The 18,004-nt window shown below is 39.9% G+C and overlaps 1 protein-coding gene and 1 non-coding gene across 2 annotated transcripts; one reads left to right on the forward strand and one right to left on the reverse strand.

Annotated features, from left to right (window-relative positions):
• Nucleotides 1-4,841: 4,841 nt before the first annotated feature.
• Nucleotides 4,842-4,913, reverse strand: TRNAD-GUC (transfer RNA aspartic acid (anticodon GUC)). Its single transcript has one exon. It is a non-coding gene; the product is annotated as a tRNA-Asp (tRNA).
• Nucleotides 4,914-7,626: 2,713 nt separating this feature from the next.
• On the forward strand, nt 7,627-17,236 carry LOC143877830 (uncharacterized). Its single transcript, XM_077380087.1, has 3 exons — nt 7,627-7,995; nt 15,205-15,442; nt 16,850-17,236. The coding sequence occupies exons 1-3, from the start codon at nt 7,690-7,692 to the stop codon at nt 17,002-17,004; spliced, it is 699 nt and encodes a 232-aa protein (XP_077236202.1). The 5' UTR covers nt 7,627-7,689; the 3' UTR covers nt 17,005-17,236.
• Nucleotides 17,237-18,004: the final 768 nt, after the last annotated feature.

Raw genomic sequence — 18,004 nt, forward strand, 5'->3', positions numbered from 1 at the left:
GAAATTCCAATAAATGTGAGCATTTGTGCAACCAAAAAGGTCCAAATAATTTTATTTCTTTTCTATACAAAGTTTCTGCTAGTAGGGACAAATAAGCGTCGGGCAACTAACATGCTGTGAGGTCTACTAGTAAGACAAGAGCAAGCAAACGAATATAGTACAATTATCATCTCGTCTTCTCTCGTGAAAGAATATCGTGATGGAAAAAAAAAAGTGGTTCGGTGGACTAAAATCCATTGATGGAGCTCCAAATCAACGGCCTCGAGCCCCTCTCCTTATCACCACTCTATTCTTTTTAAACATGCCACGTGAACCAATCATAAGTACCACATGTCTACCCATTATTACACTATACTATTTCAAGATCTCCAACAAAATCAGATCATATTCCCTTCTGCATTGATTTCCCTTTTTCATGTAGTCTTTGATGGGTCTTTTAAGACTTTTAATCCTTGCTCTTTCCACCCTCTTGATGGGATTTCCCTGATCTTTGATATGGACAGAGCAATTGGCTTGTATTTGTTCATGAGACATCTTTTATATGTCTTTGATTGTGGTATCAAGTTCACTCAAGTTTGGTATCTGGTTCATGGATCATCTAACCTCCTATGTATTATGTGTTAATTAACACAAATCCAAGTTCAACCTAGTAATGATCAAGGTTTTTAATTTCGGCCAATTTTGGATTTCGGCGAGGACCGAAACCAAAAAGTTTCAAAACCGAAATTGCCGAAATTTACCAAATTTTGCGAATTTCGGTTGAAGCAAAATTTTTTTTTTCATCATAAATATCGATTAAAAAGAATTCCTATAATGGAAAAAAAAACTGTCCCTTCTATGTACAGTGAATGGAGACAACTTTTTCCAATTTTTAAACAAGAATAATGCATGCAATAATTTTGGTCATTGCTATCTCAGACTTCGATGCATGTCTATCCATCAAATCCTAGCCTTCTCTAGCACATGGATCATTTCTCCAAACAATGGATTGGCACCAAAAGACAAACCTCCAATCATCATCCCATTCACGGATAAATCTATAAAGACGGAATTGTAGACAATTTCTGATAAAACCATTTTGGGCCCCTCTTTTTCAAGAAAGAAAGATCCACGTCATAGCTAAATTTGTCTCATTCATTTAAGGCCCATGAGGTGGCACCCCTCTGTTGAGAAAAAACGAGGCTGCAAAAGTGCTTGTACAATATTACATAGACACTCCCCAATAAAAATAAGGGCCACCCAAGAAACTACTAGAAACTTCCTTCAACTATTTACAAATATGCCCCTACTTTTCTAAACAAAATATCACTGCCTCAATGGGCAGAGGTCACATCTCTCTTTAAGTGTAAATCATGCTTACAACTTAGGGGTGCAACTCGGGTCGAGCGGGTTGGGTTTTCCAAAACCCTACCCTACCCAACCCGAGAACTTGGGTCGGGTCTAATTTTTTATCGGAAAACCCGAGATTCAGAAACCCGGCCCTACCCAAATAGTTTCTCGCGTTGGGTCGGGTTGGGTAGGGTTTTCATTTTCTAGAGTGGGATAGTGACTAATTTTAAAGATTATAGAAAAAAAAACAAATCTTCACACAAAAAATCACTAAATATATGCCCTCAAGTGTATAAATATAACACTATATTTTCACATAACAGACATGATTACCTCAAAGAAAACAATTGTATCAATATATTGGAAAATAGTTTTCTATGTTATCCAAAAGATATTTAAGAAAGTCACAATATACCCATATGAGTCAGGTCTGGTTTCAGGTTTTTTTTCTTTAAACCCGGCCGTACCCATGTTATTTCGGGTCGGGTTTAAAACCCGACCCAAGTTGCACCCCTAGTTACAAAGTTACAACTTACAAGTGAATAAACTGGTATATCTCTGCCTTCTTAAACTGCTAAAAATCAGGGGCAATAGGCTCAACCAATCGAGATCAACCCCAATAGGGAGGACTTTTTCAACCACTGTAGTTATCCAAGTTTCGGCCTGCATTGTTTTATCTTTCCACACAAACAAAAGAAATCAATGCACAAGGCGAATTCCAAAGCCCATAAAGAAGCCTCTCACTAACTTTTCCTTTTCCTGTAAATATCTAGAAATTAAAAAGAAGCCCCACATGTTTATGTATCTATATAAACAAGAGAAAGAAAGTTGGGAGAACTCCTTCCTAACAAGTTTGCTACAAGATAGTCTGAAAAGATCAGTTGGTTGAAGCATTTGTATTAGAAGATCTAGTAGTGACAAAAAAAAAAAAAAAAAAGATAGAATGGGTAGCAATGAGGTGGTGAAGAGGGCCGAATGTGGGTGCTGTGGCATGTGGGAGGAGTGCACGGTGGGCTATATAGGGTGGGTGAAGGAGAGGTTTGGGGGTATTTGGGTGTGTGGTTTGTGCGAAGAAGCGATAAAGGACGAGCAGGCGAGGCTCGGGGTGGGGATCGACGTGGCTTTACGAGTGCACGCCACATTCAGAGAGGCAGCTAGCGCAGACCCAGCGATTCATATTGCACGTTCGATACTCCACCTACTAAAGAAGATAATGTCTTCCTCATCTTCTCCCAAAAGACATCTTTAGTATCTGAATTTAGTTGTTCTGGCTAGTGAAGAATATGAGCGCACCTTTGTCAAATATGGAGCTAGATCATTGTGCATGTTTCATGCACTTCTAACTATGCTCCTTTTTCTTTTTTTTTGGACGACAGCACTTCTTTGTTAATGACTATTGTTATATGTCTTGCATAGGGTTGCAACTTGGTTCGGGCCCAAACCGAACCCAATGGGTTTAACCCGATTTTGGCTCGGTCGGGTTGGCCTTCCCTTGGGTTGGGTTACCCAATTTAATTCCAGGTCGAGTTAGGATTAGGGCTTTGGACAACCCGACCCAAATCGAACCCGATCACATCTTCCTAATTTTATCGAGGTTTTATTGCAATCCAAATTGACCCCGAAACCCAATATCCATCCCCTCCCCCCCCCCCCCGGTTGATGCGGTCATAACTCGGGAGAGTCAAAGGAGTTTCTATTGACTTAGTAGGGCAAAATGCAGAACGCGGATGCGGTGCAACGCGGACGCGGCCAAGGTAAAAGGGAGTCGACTCGGGGGAGTCAACAAGGACGCGGGGGAGTTTTAAAACACTGATATAAGGTATCTAATATACCTTATGAAAGGAATGAGAGAGAAGGGTTTTCTACACAAGGGACAGGGACAATTTTGATTTTCTCTTGGGGCATACGAGAAGGAGAATTTGGGCATTCTTCAGGATGAGAGGGTAAGGTTACTATTTGTGGGATTGGATTAATCCCGCTGTAATCTTTGATTATTGTTCTCAAAGATTGTGATCTCCCTTGTGAACAGAAGATTTTACACCTAACCACTTAAATCCTCATATTATCTTTGTATGCTTGTGTGATGTTGTCTTCTTTTTTATCTGATCGTATTTGAACCGAACAAATTTCTACAAACCCATTCCAATAGTCCTGTGGCCATGGATTATGCAAAAAAATTGCACACTTTCTCACCAAGAGCATGCATGATAATTTGTCAATGCAAATTCTTTTATGTAAAATATTATATTTTGTGTGAGCGACAAATATTACAATAAAAATACATTCCATATATTAAGCATATAACCAAGCCTTCCAAAAACTTAGAAATATAATCATGCCCACTAATTAATCTTGATGACCCCATTGTCCACGTGGTATGTGCATGCCGTGATTGGGTTGTTTATAATGTGGCAAGACTATACAAGACTATTTTCCCCAAAGGCTCAGTCTCTTACATAGACAGGGTGTTAAACAAATTTTACTCCTCATTTTACACTTAAAAATGGGGGCGTAAAATTTTCTTTACTCCATATATATTACACTGTGAAGGAAATGCAGCCAAAACAAATCCTAAAAACTACCCCATTTGGATGATTCTCATGCCCAAAAAAAGTATTTTTGGGCCTTTCTCCATCACATTCGGAGAAGCCCATTAAAAATTGGAAGTAGTCCATTTCGTAGACGGGCTTTGTCTCCTCTCTACAGCACATTGGAAAAGGCCCATTATAAATTTGGAAGAATCCCATTTGTACACCGGTCTTTCTCTTCTCTATATCACATTGGAAAATGCCCAGTAAAAGCCCATTTCAGCATGAGCCATGAAGTCCAACCCTCACTACACAAGACACATCCTTTTACCTAAACCTACCGTTTATTAGGTAGGTTTGGGTAAGATGTTTAAAATTAGCATTCCTCGGAGTGGATTGGAGAGTAGTAGAACAAGAAGAGACAAGCATTTGATTTGTCTAAAAGAATAATGGAATAGCAGTAAGTAGTGTTTGTTGCGCAGCAGCTTTCTCGGAGAGTAGTGGAAAAAGTAGTGTCAATACCAATATAGAGTGAAGAGAGAGAAAGAGAAGAAGAGAGAGAAAAGAGAAGGAGAGAGAGAAAAAGTAGCCACTTCACCCTCATCTCCACTCGGAGACACCAATAAAAAAAATCGCCGTAGCCAAATCCCCAAATTTCCGTGAAATGGTCTTCCAAATCCCCAAATTTTTTTAGGGAAATGATTTCAGCACAATTATGTTTTGATGATTGCCCTCATGTATCTTGTCTTTTAGCATTTAAGTCTCATGGTTCATGGTTGTGTTGAAATCATCCACCCCCCCCTCCCCCCTCTTTTTTCTTTTATTATTTTTTACTTTGGAGATCTAAAGCAAACCCAAAAGTCAAAAGATGCCTCTTTGCATATGAATCGTTTGGATTTTTGGGTTGTTACTTATAAAAAGCTTTCTTAATTCAACAGCTGTTTCCGTGCGAAGGATTTAAATAGTAAAATAAAAAGGTTTTGACGCCGTTGCCGGGGATCGAACCCGGGTCACCCGCGTGACAGGCGGGAATACTCACCACTATACTACAACGACTTTTGTTGTAGTTTTGATGGATTTTATTATTTTAGCACAGTCAATCCACGGTTTTTTGGTCTCCAAAATACCGATTAACAACCTTGGTCTTTAATCACAGCATAAAGTACCGTAAAAAGTTGATTTGATAGAAAAGTAATATATTCAACACCTTTTCTTCCCTGGGCCAGCCCCTATATTGTATTCATGAGTTACGGACTTTTTTTTTGTAGGTAATGAAGGGTTAGGCAGAGCCCGACCAGATGGAGTTCCCACTTCCCAGATTGGTCTTTTTTTCAATACATCATTCATGACTCTATTGAATTGGAGTTCCCTAGATTGTAAATGATCTATTAATTTATCATGAGTTCCCTTTTACACTGCAAGTGGGTGTCCCAAGTAAGAAAAAAGAGTAAACCTATCATTTCCTTGGGGAATGATATTTCCCCCTGATGGATAAAATCTGGCCATTTTATTCGTTAAGTTTTAAAGGCGAAGAAAAACGCGGGGGGGGGGGGGGGGGGGGGGCGCATATACCTCCCCCATGAGACCCAAGAATGGATTATTAGAATTTATTCCGATTGAGACCGTCATCTACTTGAACAAAGCATTTACTTACCTGAATTTATTTATAAATTGATACATGTCATAAGTGACGAGTGTTACTGCCTCGATTCTAATGGCCGGATAAACCAGGTCCCTAGGCTCTATTAGCCGTTTGGGCACAATTAGCCATTTGGGCACAAGAGGGAGCCAATCAATAGTTAGATAATGGAATTTTAGTGGGACAGCACAAGAAGCACGTCTAGGGCCAACATATGTTTCTGTGAACCCATGCCCTGCACGGGCTCACTTGGGTTGAAGAGACCTAAGCTTGCTATGGGCCTACAATTATGCTTCTTGTAATACTTTTTTGACTCCACAGAATTCTTTTTTTGGGGCTGTTCAGTACATAGATTACTTCGAGGGGTTGTTGTTCCTCGTTCACCCAGCAAACACCGATGGAATGATGTGGAGGACGAGGGAAATGAGAGGGGAAAAGAGAGTCAATATCAAGTAAATATCAACTCCCGATTTCATTATATAACTTTTATTTTAAAGGGAGAGATTTTATATGGTGTGGGCGTATAAATCTATATTTTTCAAAAAATACAGTATGGCCCATATCATAAGTTGATCCAAACCGTCCATTTGTTGGGCCACAACGTAAATAGGATGTGCCCCAAAAATCATTTTCATAGAATGATCCTAACCCCCCGATCTATACAGGGACTCCACATTTTGAAAATACGGGTTTATCCAGCCACACATCATATAAAATCTCTTAAGGGCCCATTTGGATGCCGAGAAGATTTTGATTTGGATTTCTCACATTTGCAGCCCTTTTTGCATTGTAATTTGGATCGGGTCAAATGCTTGGATTTCTAATTCAGCAGCTGACAGTGAAAAAAATCAGATTTCTAAATTTGCCGTGGAAATAAGAAATTGGAAATCCACAGATCTGGTAGTTTCCTTCACCCTCTTTGCTCGTCAACCTCTCCCTTCCACTAGGAAGTACCCCCTTCCCTCTCAGTCTCCCTCTACATGAGCTGCCCGATCTATTCAATTTCTATTCAAAACTCAATTCCAAATCCAAATACAAAAATGGGAGGTATCCAAACGGGCTCTAAAGGAATTTGTAAAAACTAATGAGACTTAATTTAATTCAATGATAATAGTCGTAGGGGCGGCGCTTGAAGTACAAATGTTGCATTTCATCATTAGCCGCATTAACTTGTAATTTTTTATTATTTTGGTTTGTTTTGATTTATGTGAACTTATCCATCTTCCCGAATATGCATTGCTATCCATGCTGTGTGAACAAACAAATTGACGGTTTAGATAATCAAACAAGTGGTATGTACTTGTACATGTGCTCACCCTTATTTTGCTTCGGAAATACAAAGCACAAGGCACTTCATAACTCATCGTATTTTCTTACATGTGCTCACCCTTATTTTTCTTCGGAAATACAAAGCACAGGGCACATTATAATTGATCTTCTTTTCTTAGTAGGTAATTTGGGATTGAACCATCGAAGACCAAAAGCTAAGGCTCAATCCTGTATATTACCTTTTATTTTTATTTTTATAATGAAATCTCAAGATTTTACACAATGTGCGGCTTATAAACAAGCATCGTCCAAAAAGTATGGTACGGCCAACACCACAGGATGATTCAAGCTGTGCATTTTTGGGCGAACGAAAAATCATTTCCATAGGATGATCCTCCCATCTATGGAAGTTTCCATAATGTGCAGTTCCTCTATAGATCATAGGGTTAAGATAATAATTTGGAAATGATTTTTGGGGCATTCCTATTTACGTTGGTTGATCCAAACATTCATATAAAATCTCTGAAATTGAAGCAAACATTCTAAAGGACACCATTTTCAGGAAAAATACACCCAAGGGGGTGGCAATATCATTCCCACACCCCCAAAAGGGGAAATCCAATTCGGTATCTTATCGACTTATCCGTGGGTCCCATCAAGATATCGAAGCTTACGTGTAAGCAAAAGAGACGAGGGTGCGTCGGCATCAGAGAGAGGGGTTTATCAAGGGAAATGATATATTCGCCCCCTTCTTTACTTGGGACAGCCATCTCCAGTCTAAAAGCTTAGTTATAATTAAATACGCTCAGGCAGCTGTCCTAGGTAAAAAAGGGGACGTGTAGAATATATCACTTCCCGTTTATGAACCAAAATCAGTCGGTCATTTTTGTGTGGTAGGTTTCAGAGTAGAGAAAGAGAAGAAAAATGGCGGAATTCGATGAGGGAGGAAAAACCAACGGCGTAATACCAGAGGAAAATAGAGAGAAAACCCGTTTGGTTGAGATCGATAATGATAACGAAGAGACCTTGTATGGCGTATTTCATCGCCTCTTCTCCTCGATTTTCTTTCCCGATCCGAGCACATCTCCTTCTCCTTATCTGCTGCAACGGATAATGTTCTCTTTCCAACAGAACTCTCCTTCTCTTCGAGAAGCTTCTAGAAACTCCACTCGGAAGCTTCTGATCTGGAGTCGAAGAGGCAGTCCCTTGCGCGCTGTTCTCGTCATTTCGGTCAGTTTGACCAAAATCTCCCTTTCTTTCCTTTATTTTTATTTGGGATTTTTGTTATTTATTCAAAGCAAGAATTTTGTTTATCAATTTTCATTTTGCCCTTCTGATTGCATAGATGCATGTAGCTTGTTGGAAGGAGGTTTGTAAGCCAATTACGTTAGGGGTCTAGGCATAAGAAGAGTATAAGATATCGATAAAGCACTGCTAGAGAAGTGATTCTGGAGATTTGGAGAAGAGAATCAGCATTTGTGGGTGAAGGTCATTGGAGACAACTATAGAGGTCTACTAGGAAAGTGGTTCTCGGATGACAGGTTAAGGCATGTGGGTGTCACAGTGTGGGAGGATATTCTAAGTCAAAAGTTCAAATTGAATGAAAGGATTAGATTCAAATGTTTACTTGAGGGAGAAGATGAAGTTTTGGTATCATGTGTGGTGTAGATAGGCTCCCTCGAAATAAGCTTTCCACTGGCGGATAAGGTGGCATGGGTAAGGGACTGTTTTGAGAGGGGAGGATGGTATCTCTTGGAAAATCAACTTCAAAAGGAACTTCTTCGATAGGGATTTGGAAAGGGTAGCGTGTTTACTTGAATTGCTATAGACTTGTTACATTAAGAAGTCTGGTGAAGACAAAGCGGTTTGGACCAGATGCGCCCATGGGTTATTCAACATCAAATCATTCTACAACCTGATTACTTCTAACCCTGCCGCTTCATTGGTGGCTTTGGAACATATCGGCTCTGCCCAGGGTATGATGTGCCTTTGCTTGAACAGCCATTTTAAACAAAATCCTCACAGTAGATCACCTGCACAATTTTCACATGACGGTCATTGACCACTACACGTTATGCATGGAAGCTGGAGAGACAGTGAATCACATGTCCCTTCACTGCAAAACGGCCAGGTATGTAAGTAGTAGAACTCTTTGCACTTGGCACGTGTATTGTTACCGTCCTAAATTGGGGCCTGCCTAGGTATGGGACTAGTTGGGACCTAGCTTGGCATGGGACATGTTTAAAGGGATTATCCATCAATACTAGGGCTTTTGGCGTATTAGTTAGGCACCTAACATTTGGTATTAGATCAGCCACCACGTCACGTGTTCAAGTCATGAAAGGGTGACTTCTGGAGAGGACTACCTGAAAATGGCTACCTGGTAGAAAAGGCCAAAGTGAAAGCCGTCATAGTTAAGTTATCATAGAGTGGGCCATCGTGGAAGGGGCGACATGTGAAAAGGGCTATTTGGTAAAAGAGCCAGAGTGAAAGCTATCGGAGTAAAGTTAATGCAGAGTGGGCTGCCGTGAAAGGAGCGACCTCTGGACAGGGCTACCTGGAAAAAAGTCAGAGTGAAAGCCGCCACAGAGTGGGCCGCTGAAGACAGTGGATGCGGAAGCGTGGTGGAATGTTACAGTCCAAAGTGGGGGGCTGCCTACAAAGGTGAGAGTCAATGGCTAAAGCCACTTAGATCCCTGATGGCGAGAGTCGGCGGCCAAAGCCACCTGGAGACCCGAAGGCGAGGGTAAGTGGCCATGGCCAACTAGAGCCCTATATGCAAGGGTCAGTGGCCGAAGAGTGGCTTCGAAGGCGAGGGTTAGTGGTTGTTGTTGGAAGAGCCCTGATCCTCAGTGGGGGCCTGCCTACGTATGGACTAGTTCCACCGTTCCACCATGCTTCCCCGTCCGCCATCTTCGGTGGCCCTCTCTATGGCCGCTTTCGCTCTGGCCTTTTTTCTAGGTAGCCTTTTCCACATGTCGCCCCTTCTGCGGTGGCCCACTCTGTATTAACTTTACTCTGACAGCTTTCACGCTGGCTTTTTTACCGAGTAGCTATTTTCATATGTTGCCTCATATGCGACAACCCACTCTTTGGTAACTTCACTATGACGGCTTTCACTATTGCTTTTTCCAAGTGACCATTTTATGTAGTTTTTTGCACATGTCACCCTTTCCGTAACTGGAACAGGTGACGTGGTGGCTGATCTGATATTAAATGTTAGGTACCTAACTAATACATCAAAAGTTATGACTGATGGAACACATTAGGCTAAGCCCTTTAAAATCCACCCCTTGCCAAACTGGGTCCTACCTAGCCCCATACCTAGGCAGGCCCCCACTTAGGACAATAACATATATGATAATTAGAGCCATTGCTTTGGTGGCCCACTGCATAGATGCGCTATTGTCCAAAAATTGCAGCAATTAGTTGTTCTAGGCCTTCTGATTGGCCATTTGTAGATGGGCGGAGGAGGAAAAAATATGTGAATTTGTCCACATCAGCAGTTAACAATTGCTTAGATTGGACAGTTAGGATGTACGAGTGGCATGGATTTCTGCGCTGTGGGATGGGCGGTGGAGGAAAAAATGCGAAAAAAATGCGAAATTGCCCACATCAATAGATAAAGGTGCTCAGATTGGACAGTTAGGATGTACGATTGGCATGGATTTCTGGACTGTGGGAAATCCACATGGTGGCCCATCGGATTGCAATATGTAAAGTGGGGATGGTGAGTTATGGTAGTATTTTCATTGTTCTCATTATCATCTTCTTGAATGGAATTGGGTTGTTGCTAGAAGTAGAACATGCCATGCTGAACATGAAAGAAACTAAAGTAAACACCTTAATTTTGATATAAGAAATCTATGATGTTAATTAATTTTATAAAATGAGCGAACCACTTGGTTGAAAATGATGATGATACTAAGAGATGGCATTCATGAAAGTTGGATGTAGGGAGAGTTGGTTTTCTTCTAATTTGATCTTTCATTGCATATCTGTGTGTATACAAAACCTCGATGATCTATTTGTTAGTCTGGCTGAGCGACATGTTTTGCCAGTTTGGGTTCCATTTGCTGAGTTTAAACTCTGAATGGAAAAATTGTCCGAGTCAATTGTTAAATCTGTCTATTAAGCTATCTACCTCGGTGAAGAGTAATTAAACAAAAGGGCAGCTTTCTTGGGTTCTATAGAAAAGGATTTGGATAAACCTTGGTACTTCCAATCAAAAATCTTCTGTGAAAGATGGTGTTCCCAGTTCAGAAGGCACTTTATACCCATTCACGAACTTTCATGTTTCTCTGTTGTTGCTTTAGGCTACTAGACCACTTTCAACCAATTTTGGCATCGAAGGATTGTTTTCAATGGGATCTTAGAAAGATTGGGAAGACCCAATGAGTTTTGGCTTATTTGTCTTAAGGTAATAGGTCTGTCTCTTGGGGTTTTCATGGAATCGGGCAGTACTAGTATTGGTTGATTTTTTTAGTTGTGTAGATTCCCTTCTCTATGTGCATGTTTTCAGTCCAAGAAAGAGCTTGAGGATGTGCCTAAAAGCTGGAATAAGTTGCGTGACTTGTTTAAAGAGTGCAAAGGCGACAATATCTGCAAAATTGCAATGTTGGAAACTTGGATGCTTTTAAAGAGTTCCCATTATGAGAAATGGACTCATGTCCAGAAAAGGTTTTCTCGTTATTGTATCTGATAGGAATTTTGTTTGCCGAGCTCCTGAAGGAAATCATGCACTTTTTTCTTCTTCACATTCACAATGGATTTTATCAAGCACTTGAGGAGGCCTAGGTTTGGGTTGGATAGCTTCCTTATTGATGTGCTATATAAGTATATTATATATATATTAGCCTACAGGGTTTAGGTGCTTTGAGTGGGAAGTTCCACGTACACTCTTTTGTTGCTTGTTGCTACCTGATTGATGGAGAACCATGCCAAACAATATGAACCTATCTAGTTGCTTAAAAGGTAAGTTGCTTCATTCAAAAGCATGGTTTGTGGAATTAGCCATGATCATTATTAGGTGAGCTTCTTGTGAATGTACAAAGCTTGATTCCTTTATATCACTTAAGGTCCTGCTTTCCTTTGAATGATAAATTATGTAAGATTGGACGATATTCTAGAGATGTGAAAGGCTGGAGGCTTGGAAGGTACTAATCTTTATTTCAAAGAATTACGTGCTTAAATTCTGCCCTTTCTAATAATCTAATTTCTGTTTTGTGATGCGTCTTTATTAATGATGCAGTATAGTGCATTGCAGTTGATTTTTCCTCACATAAGTTAGAAAAACAAAACGAAGAGCATTGTTACTTGACAAGATTTTTATCCAAAGAAAGAAGGTCCTAGGCTTCAGAAACTTAATTTTTTTTTAATGTAGCTCTGTTTGGTAGCGATGGTGGTAGTAAGATAGGATCACTGTATGTGCAAATGATGCAATGAAGCACCTTGCTCTATTATTTCACAACCCTTTAAGAATAGTGGAGTCGGTGGCTTTGCTAGAAAGCTACATCCACTGGAAACTATTTGCAGTAGTCAATTTGGAGGAGTGATTTATCTCTACATGAGATGCTGGAGTCTACACATATTACTAGCTAGGGTATGTGGATATGCCCATACTTCTTCCACTGGAAACTATTTGCAGTAGTCAATTTGGAGGAGTGATTTATCACTATGTGAGATGCTGGAGCCTACACATATTACTAGCTTGGGCATGTGGATATGCCCATACTTCTTCCTCTTACCTGTTCTCTCTTCACTCATTTACGTAATGTGTGAGTGGTTTGGAGAACCGAAGGTCCTATTGATTTACATGACTTGTAGTCCTAGAATAGTTGTTTTGTGTGACTCGTGTTACAACTGCCAAGATATAGTTTTATTAATGGTAAGGTGTTTTATTAATAAGGAGATGGAAAAAATTACCATTAAAAAAAAATTAATAAGGAGACGGAAATACAGCCAAGACCGAGATGGTCAGAACCAAAGAGGAGAACAAACAGGAGAAAATAAAGGCGCTTGATCTCATGGGAGAAGAAAATAAAAAACCTCCAAGCGGGGCCCAACAAACCCCACTCGGCAAGACCATCCACCTCACTGTTGACTGGTCTTCAGATATGTCCAAAAGATACAAGGATGGTCCCCACTCGATCCTGAAACTCATAACTCATCCACCAGATGTGCAAACCTCCAAGGATGGGGTGACTCTGTGTTGCATGGATTGAATCAGCCATAATATAAATAGGGTGATGATAAATTCGCACCCCCTGTAGGATAATTCGCACCCCTTTAACGTCAAAAAGCGTTAATGTCTGCCGCATATCCTCCTTTAAAGGGGCGCAAATTATCCTACAGGGGGTGCGAATTTATAATCGCCCTAAGTAGGGGGATGATATTGCCACGCCTCTCTTTTGGCCATTCCAAGTTTCCAATCCCTTTTCTTTGTTTATCTTCCTTTAATTTTTCCTTAAATGACCAAGATACCATTTTCGTTTTGGTCCTATTGAGGGAAGGGGAAGAAAGAGTAAGAACTAGAGAGGATCTCTCTCTCTCTCTCTCTCTCTCTCTCTCTCTCTCTCACACACACACACACACACAAATGCCACCAAAACTTTCCTTCCTCTCCTCCAAACCCATCTCTCGAAAACCAGAAGCAAAAAGGATAAGACCAAAAATTTGCTCCATATTGCCAATTCAAACGAAGCTCTTCCTCCACTTCTTCCACTTCTTGCAACTTCAAACCCTAACCCTGCCTTCTCTCCATCCCTTGTTTCAAGGCCTCTCTCCTTGCACTCAAATCCTCCGTTACTTACGACACTGCATTCCCTGACTTGAGTGAGAGCAAATCCAACCCTGCCACTGGTCTGGAATCTTTTACATGAACATTGCCAGATTATCTATCACCGAGTCATCGGAATCGCCATCTCCAGAGTATCCCACTAGATATTATTAGTAAAGCTTCTTATAGCTTCTAAAAAAAAAAACAGAAAAGAACCTCACTGGATACAAAATCTACGAGGCCGGATCCATCATATTCTTCCAGCATTTGAACTTCTATGACTATCAGGTTAAATGGTTCAATCCCGATCTAGATTTACAAAAGAGACACTTTACAACCTCTTCCTCTACAAGTGTTACTTCCGTGGCATGATTGGCATCCTCCTGTCTTTGAACTTTGTTAAAAGTATAAAAGATTAAATAACGCCATCTCCATTAGCTTAAGCTTTTGGAGTAATTGGTTGTTTCACATGATATCAGAGCAAAGGTTCTGAGTTCAAACCTCCTTGGTAGCAAAAATCCACATGCAATGGCCAAACCCAAAAGAAAGGCCACGTGTAGGCCAACCCTATGGCCACACATGAGGCCATGAGGGGGAGTGTTAAAAGTATAAAAGATTAAATAACGCCATCTCCATTAGCTTAAGCTTTTGGAGTAATTGGTTGTTTCATAATCTCTCTCTCTCTCATGTTTCACCGTTCTTCCCTTCTCTCGGCTGGTGTGACCAAACCAAAAAGGTCAGAGAAAAAAAAAGTGGATGGAATTTGCACCTCTCTCTCTCTCTCTCTCTCTCTCCACACACACACACACTCACACACACACACACTCTGTCAGAAGCTGTTACAATTCCCAAAAAGCTCTTTGCAGCCAATTAGAGAATTCTAAAATAAGTAGATTTGTCTTATATATAATATGCATGAATATCAAAACATGGTCGTTCAGATATCAGTCCCATATAAAAATATACATTTATATATAGGTGAAATTGTTCGAAACTCAGGTGATCTACATAAAGTGTAACCATATGCTTATTAAGTTATTTCTTTTGTTTGTTTAGTTAGTAAACATTTCTTGGGTAAGTCTAAACTATTCGGAACCTCTCTCTTGGTTTACATTAAGTGGTCTCCTTTGGTTCTCGTGTTCAAATGAGTAGATTCTGCAATCATAACTAGCCATGTAGCTTAACAAAGGTGATCTAAATGAAGCAATAACCATATGCTTATTAAGTTATTTCTTTGTTTGTTTAGTTAGTAAACATTTCTTGAGTAAGTCTAAACTATTCGGAACCTCCCTCTTGGTTTACATTAAGTGGTCTCCTTTGGTTGTCGTGTTCAAATGACTAGATTCTGCAATCATAACTAGCCATGTAGCTTAATGAAGGAGCAAGGCTCAGTTGGTCTGTCCTGGTAAGTGTTTGAATTATTTTAGATCTCCACATGCTGTTCTGATTTGGTTATAGTAAATTTTAGAGGATTACACATTTTACTCTAGGTTTCATGTGCTTCTTGCATGCACGTTATAAACAAGTTTTGTGTGTGTGTGTTATTCACTTGTAATCATTATATTGTAATATCGCGGTAGACTGGAAAGTCATGTTGAGCTTCTTTAATACTGAACTTTTCACCCCATCCATTCTGAATTTTCTTTTCAATGATATTACAGGTTGGAACAGTCACCCTTCTGGCCTTGACGGGATTACTGGTTTTTATGCTTTTCTTTTTGGCAGCAACAACCAATGCTATTGTCATCTCACTTCTCATGTCCTTAGCTGCTGCCGGAGGCTTTTTAGCTATTTTCTTCACCTGCGTAGCAGCAATATACGTGGCAGCATTATCAGTGGCAGTGTTTGTTATTTCCATTACGACTATCTCAACAATTATTGCTGTTCTGATAGCTACAGGTGCTCTTTCATCTCAAAATTCTTTTCATTTTGCTTCCTAATAATGCTCAGAATATCATCATTTCAAACAAATATGGCAACTCTTAAGATAATCCTCTTCAGCACTGTGGAATGCCTTGACATTCCATCTTTTGTTGGCACCTCCAGTGTAAGAGGTTAGAGGTAGAACCAAAGTGACATTTCAGCTTTCGTTGATCATTTTACTGAGGGAACTTACCCTAAAAAATCCATAATAATAATAATAGGCTACTGATATCTCCACGACCATGTTTTGATAATCGGGCAACTCACCTTGTTTTACATTGTTTAGGGCACATTTGGCTACCATTAATTTTTTTTTTCCATGATAAACTGGCTCCTCCAAGTGGTGAGAGAGAGGGGTTAGGCAGGTGAAGTGGCTAAAAATCAGGAAACAAAATACAGGAAAAAACTAGTGTCTCCAAGTGGTGAGGAGGAGCTAAAAATCTGGAAACAAAAAACTCTACTCAAAATCCAATTGACTGTTTCCTGATTTTTTACAGCTTCTCACCACCAGAGACACTAGTTTCCTGTTGTTGGTTTCCTGATTTTTAACCAGTTCACCCTCATCTCCACTTGGAGACCCCTGATTTATCATGTTAAAAAAAAGAGTCATGGCAGCCAACCGTGCCCTTAAAGCTATTACAATTCCCAGAAATCTCTCAGCAGCGAATTAAAAAGTGTAATACAAGTGGAGTTCACTCCTTCTCAAAAGTCAAAACATGGTCGTGCGGATATCAGTGGCCTAATAATAATGGGAAGTGATATTTCCGCCCCTTTCCATTACTCGGGAGACCTGAATCTAGTGTATCTATGACTGGCAGTGGATAAGACTTACGTCATTGGGGAAGTGTTCAACGGCACAGATTGCCACACACACTGATTTTGGGTGTCCCAAGCAATGAAAAGGGGTGGATATATCACTTCCCATGATGACATGCTGGATTTTAATCGCAGAATGCCACTTCTGTAATTTTCAATCCTTCGACATGGATGATGTTCCAAGACCATCAGTTGCCCAATTTATGATGAATCACTATGATTTTATATTAGCAGGCAACAATTTACTTCCATTATTAAGTTTTATTTTGTGGGAAATATCAAATATCTATATTTGTTCTTCTCAGCTACAAAACAATTTATTTCTCTGGGACAGTAAGCAACAGATCTGAATATAATTGAATCTAGATTAAAAGGAATCCATAATACAACACTGGAATTGAAAGTATCTGAGAAATGCTCATCTGATAATGGTTGGAAAACAAGTATCAGAAAGCAATCATCTTGAAAGATTTCATAAACAAATAGGATTCTTTTGTCGCTTTCCATGTAAATATCTCATATTTTATTGTGTTAAGTGCAAATTATTTGAGAAAATTCTTGCTGCAGGGTGGGTTGGTTTCCTGTGGACTGTGTGGCTGGCTTTAAAGAAAAGCATGGGCCTCACCAAGCATGTGCTGGGCACAACTGGATCGGCACTTTCAGCTTATTCTATTGCTCGACGTGCTCGCCACCATGGGATGAGAGAGAAGGTTTCTATCTGAATCTAAGTATCTGCAAAGTTAAATGATCAATGTTAATATTCCTTAAGATGTCGTATACAGGTTTCCTTTCTACATCGTATAACTGTTTTGCGAGGCAAAATAAGGTTACTCTATATTTGTTGTTCATATTATATTGTGAATCCAAATCTAGTTTGTTTACTTGTGCATGGGAATGCTTAAAGTTGTGAGATGTAGATATGATCTTGAGCTAGTGATTTATTTTCAGGCCCTACTATGGATGAGCTATACAGCAAAATCTTCAGCATCGGACAATTCTAAGTCAATACAGAACAGACTAAAATTCGTGATAAATGCTTTTAAATGAAAGACAATTAGAAGTCTGCCTTTATCTATAGAGTCTGGTGGTGACCCACCAAGGCTTGACAACCATTCATCCCTCCAAGATTGAACAGTTAGGATAATCAATTCTTCATGGTACTTGTAGGTTATTTACAATGGTGGTGGCCCACCAAGTCTGTCCACATGATCTGCCATTTTTATTTGCTATGCCATCTGTATGTGTGTGCTTAGGACTTAAAAGACGAGGATTGGCGCAGTCTATCTACTCCGTAATTATTTATCTAACGTCTTTTCCAGGATACTGGCCTAGATGCTTAAGCTAATCTGATCCAAAACTTAATCAAACTGGACCTGATTTTACAGCGGTGTTTTTACAGTGGACATACATGAAGAACATCATATTCCTGTCTATTTTGCTAATTTGCAGGATCCCCTAAATTCCAACATTAAACACATAAAAATGTTCCTCTACAATAGAAGAAGAAAGATTTCTCTTGCTAATAGGTGCATCTTGTGGATGATGACCAAAAGCTTGGGAATGTCTTGGGTGTTTCATAAATCCATTCAGAAAACAATCTTGCATTGGAGCAATGTGTCATGGGTGTTTCTTAAGTCCACCTTGGAGCAATGGCACCTTTGGAAAGAGCTTTGAGACTCAATATTTGTAAGGGAAAAAGAAGAGACTGGGACATATAATAAT

Source organism: Tasmannia lanceolata, unplaced genomic scaffold (genome assembly GCF_043159265.1).
Source record: "Tasmannia lanceolata isolate RefF3 unplaced genomic scaffold, GAP_Taslan_0.1 ptg000005l, whole genome shotgun sequence".
Lineage (NCBI taxonomy): Eukaryota > Viridiplantae > Streptophyta > Magnoliopsida > Canellales > Winteraceae > Tasmannia > Tasmannia lanceolata.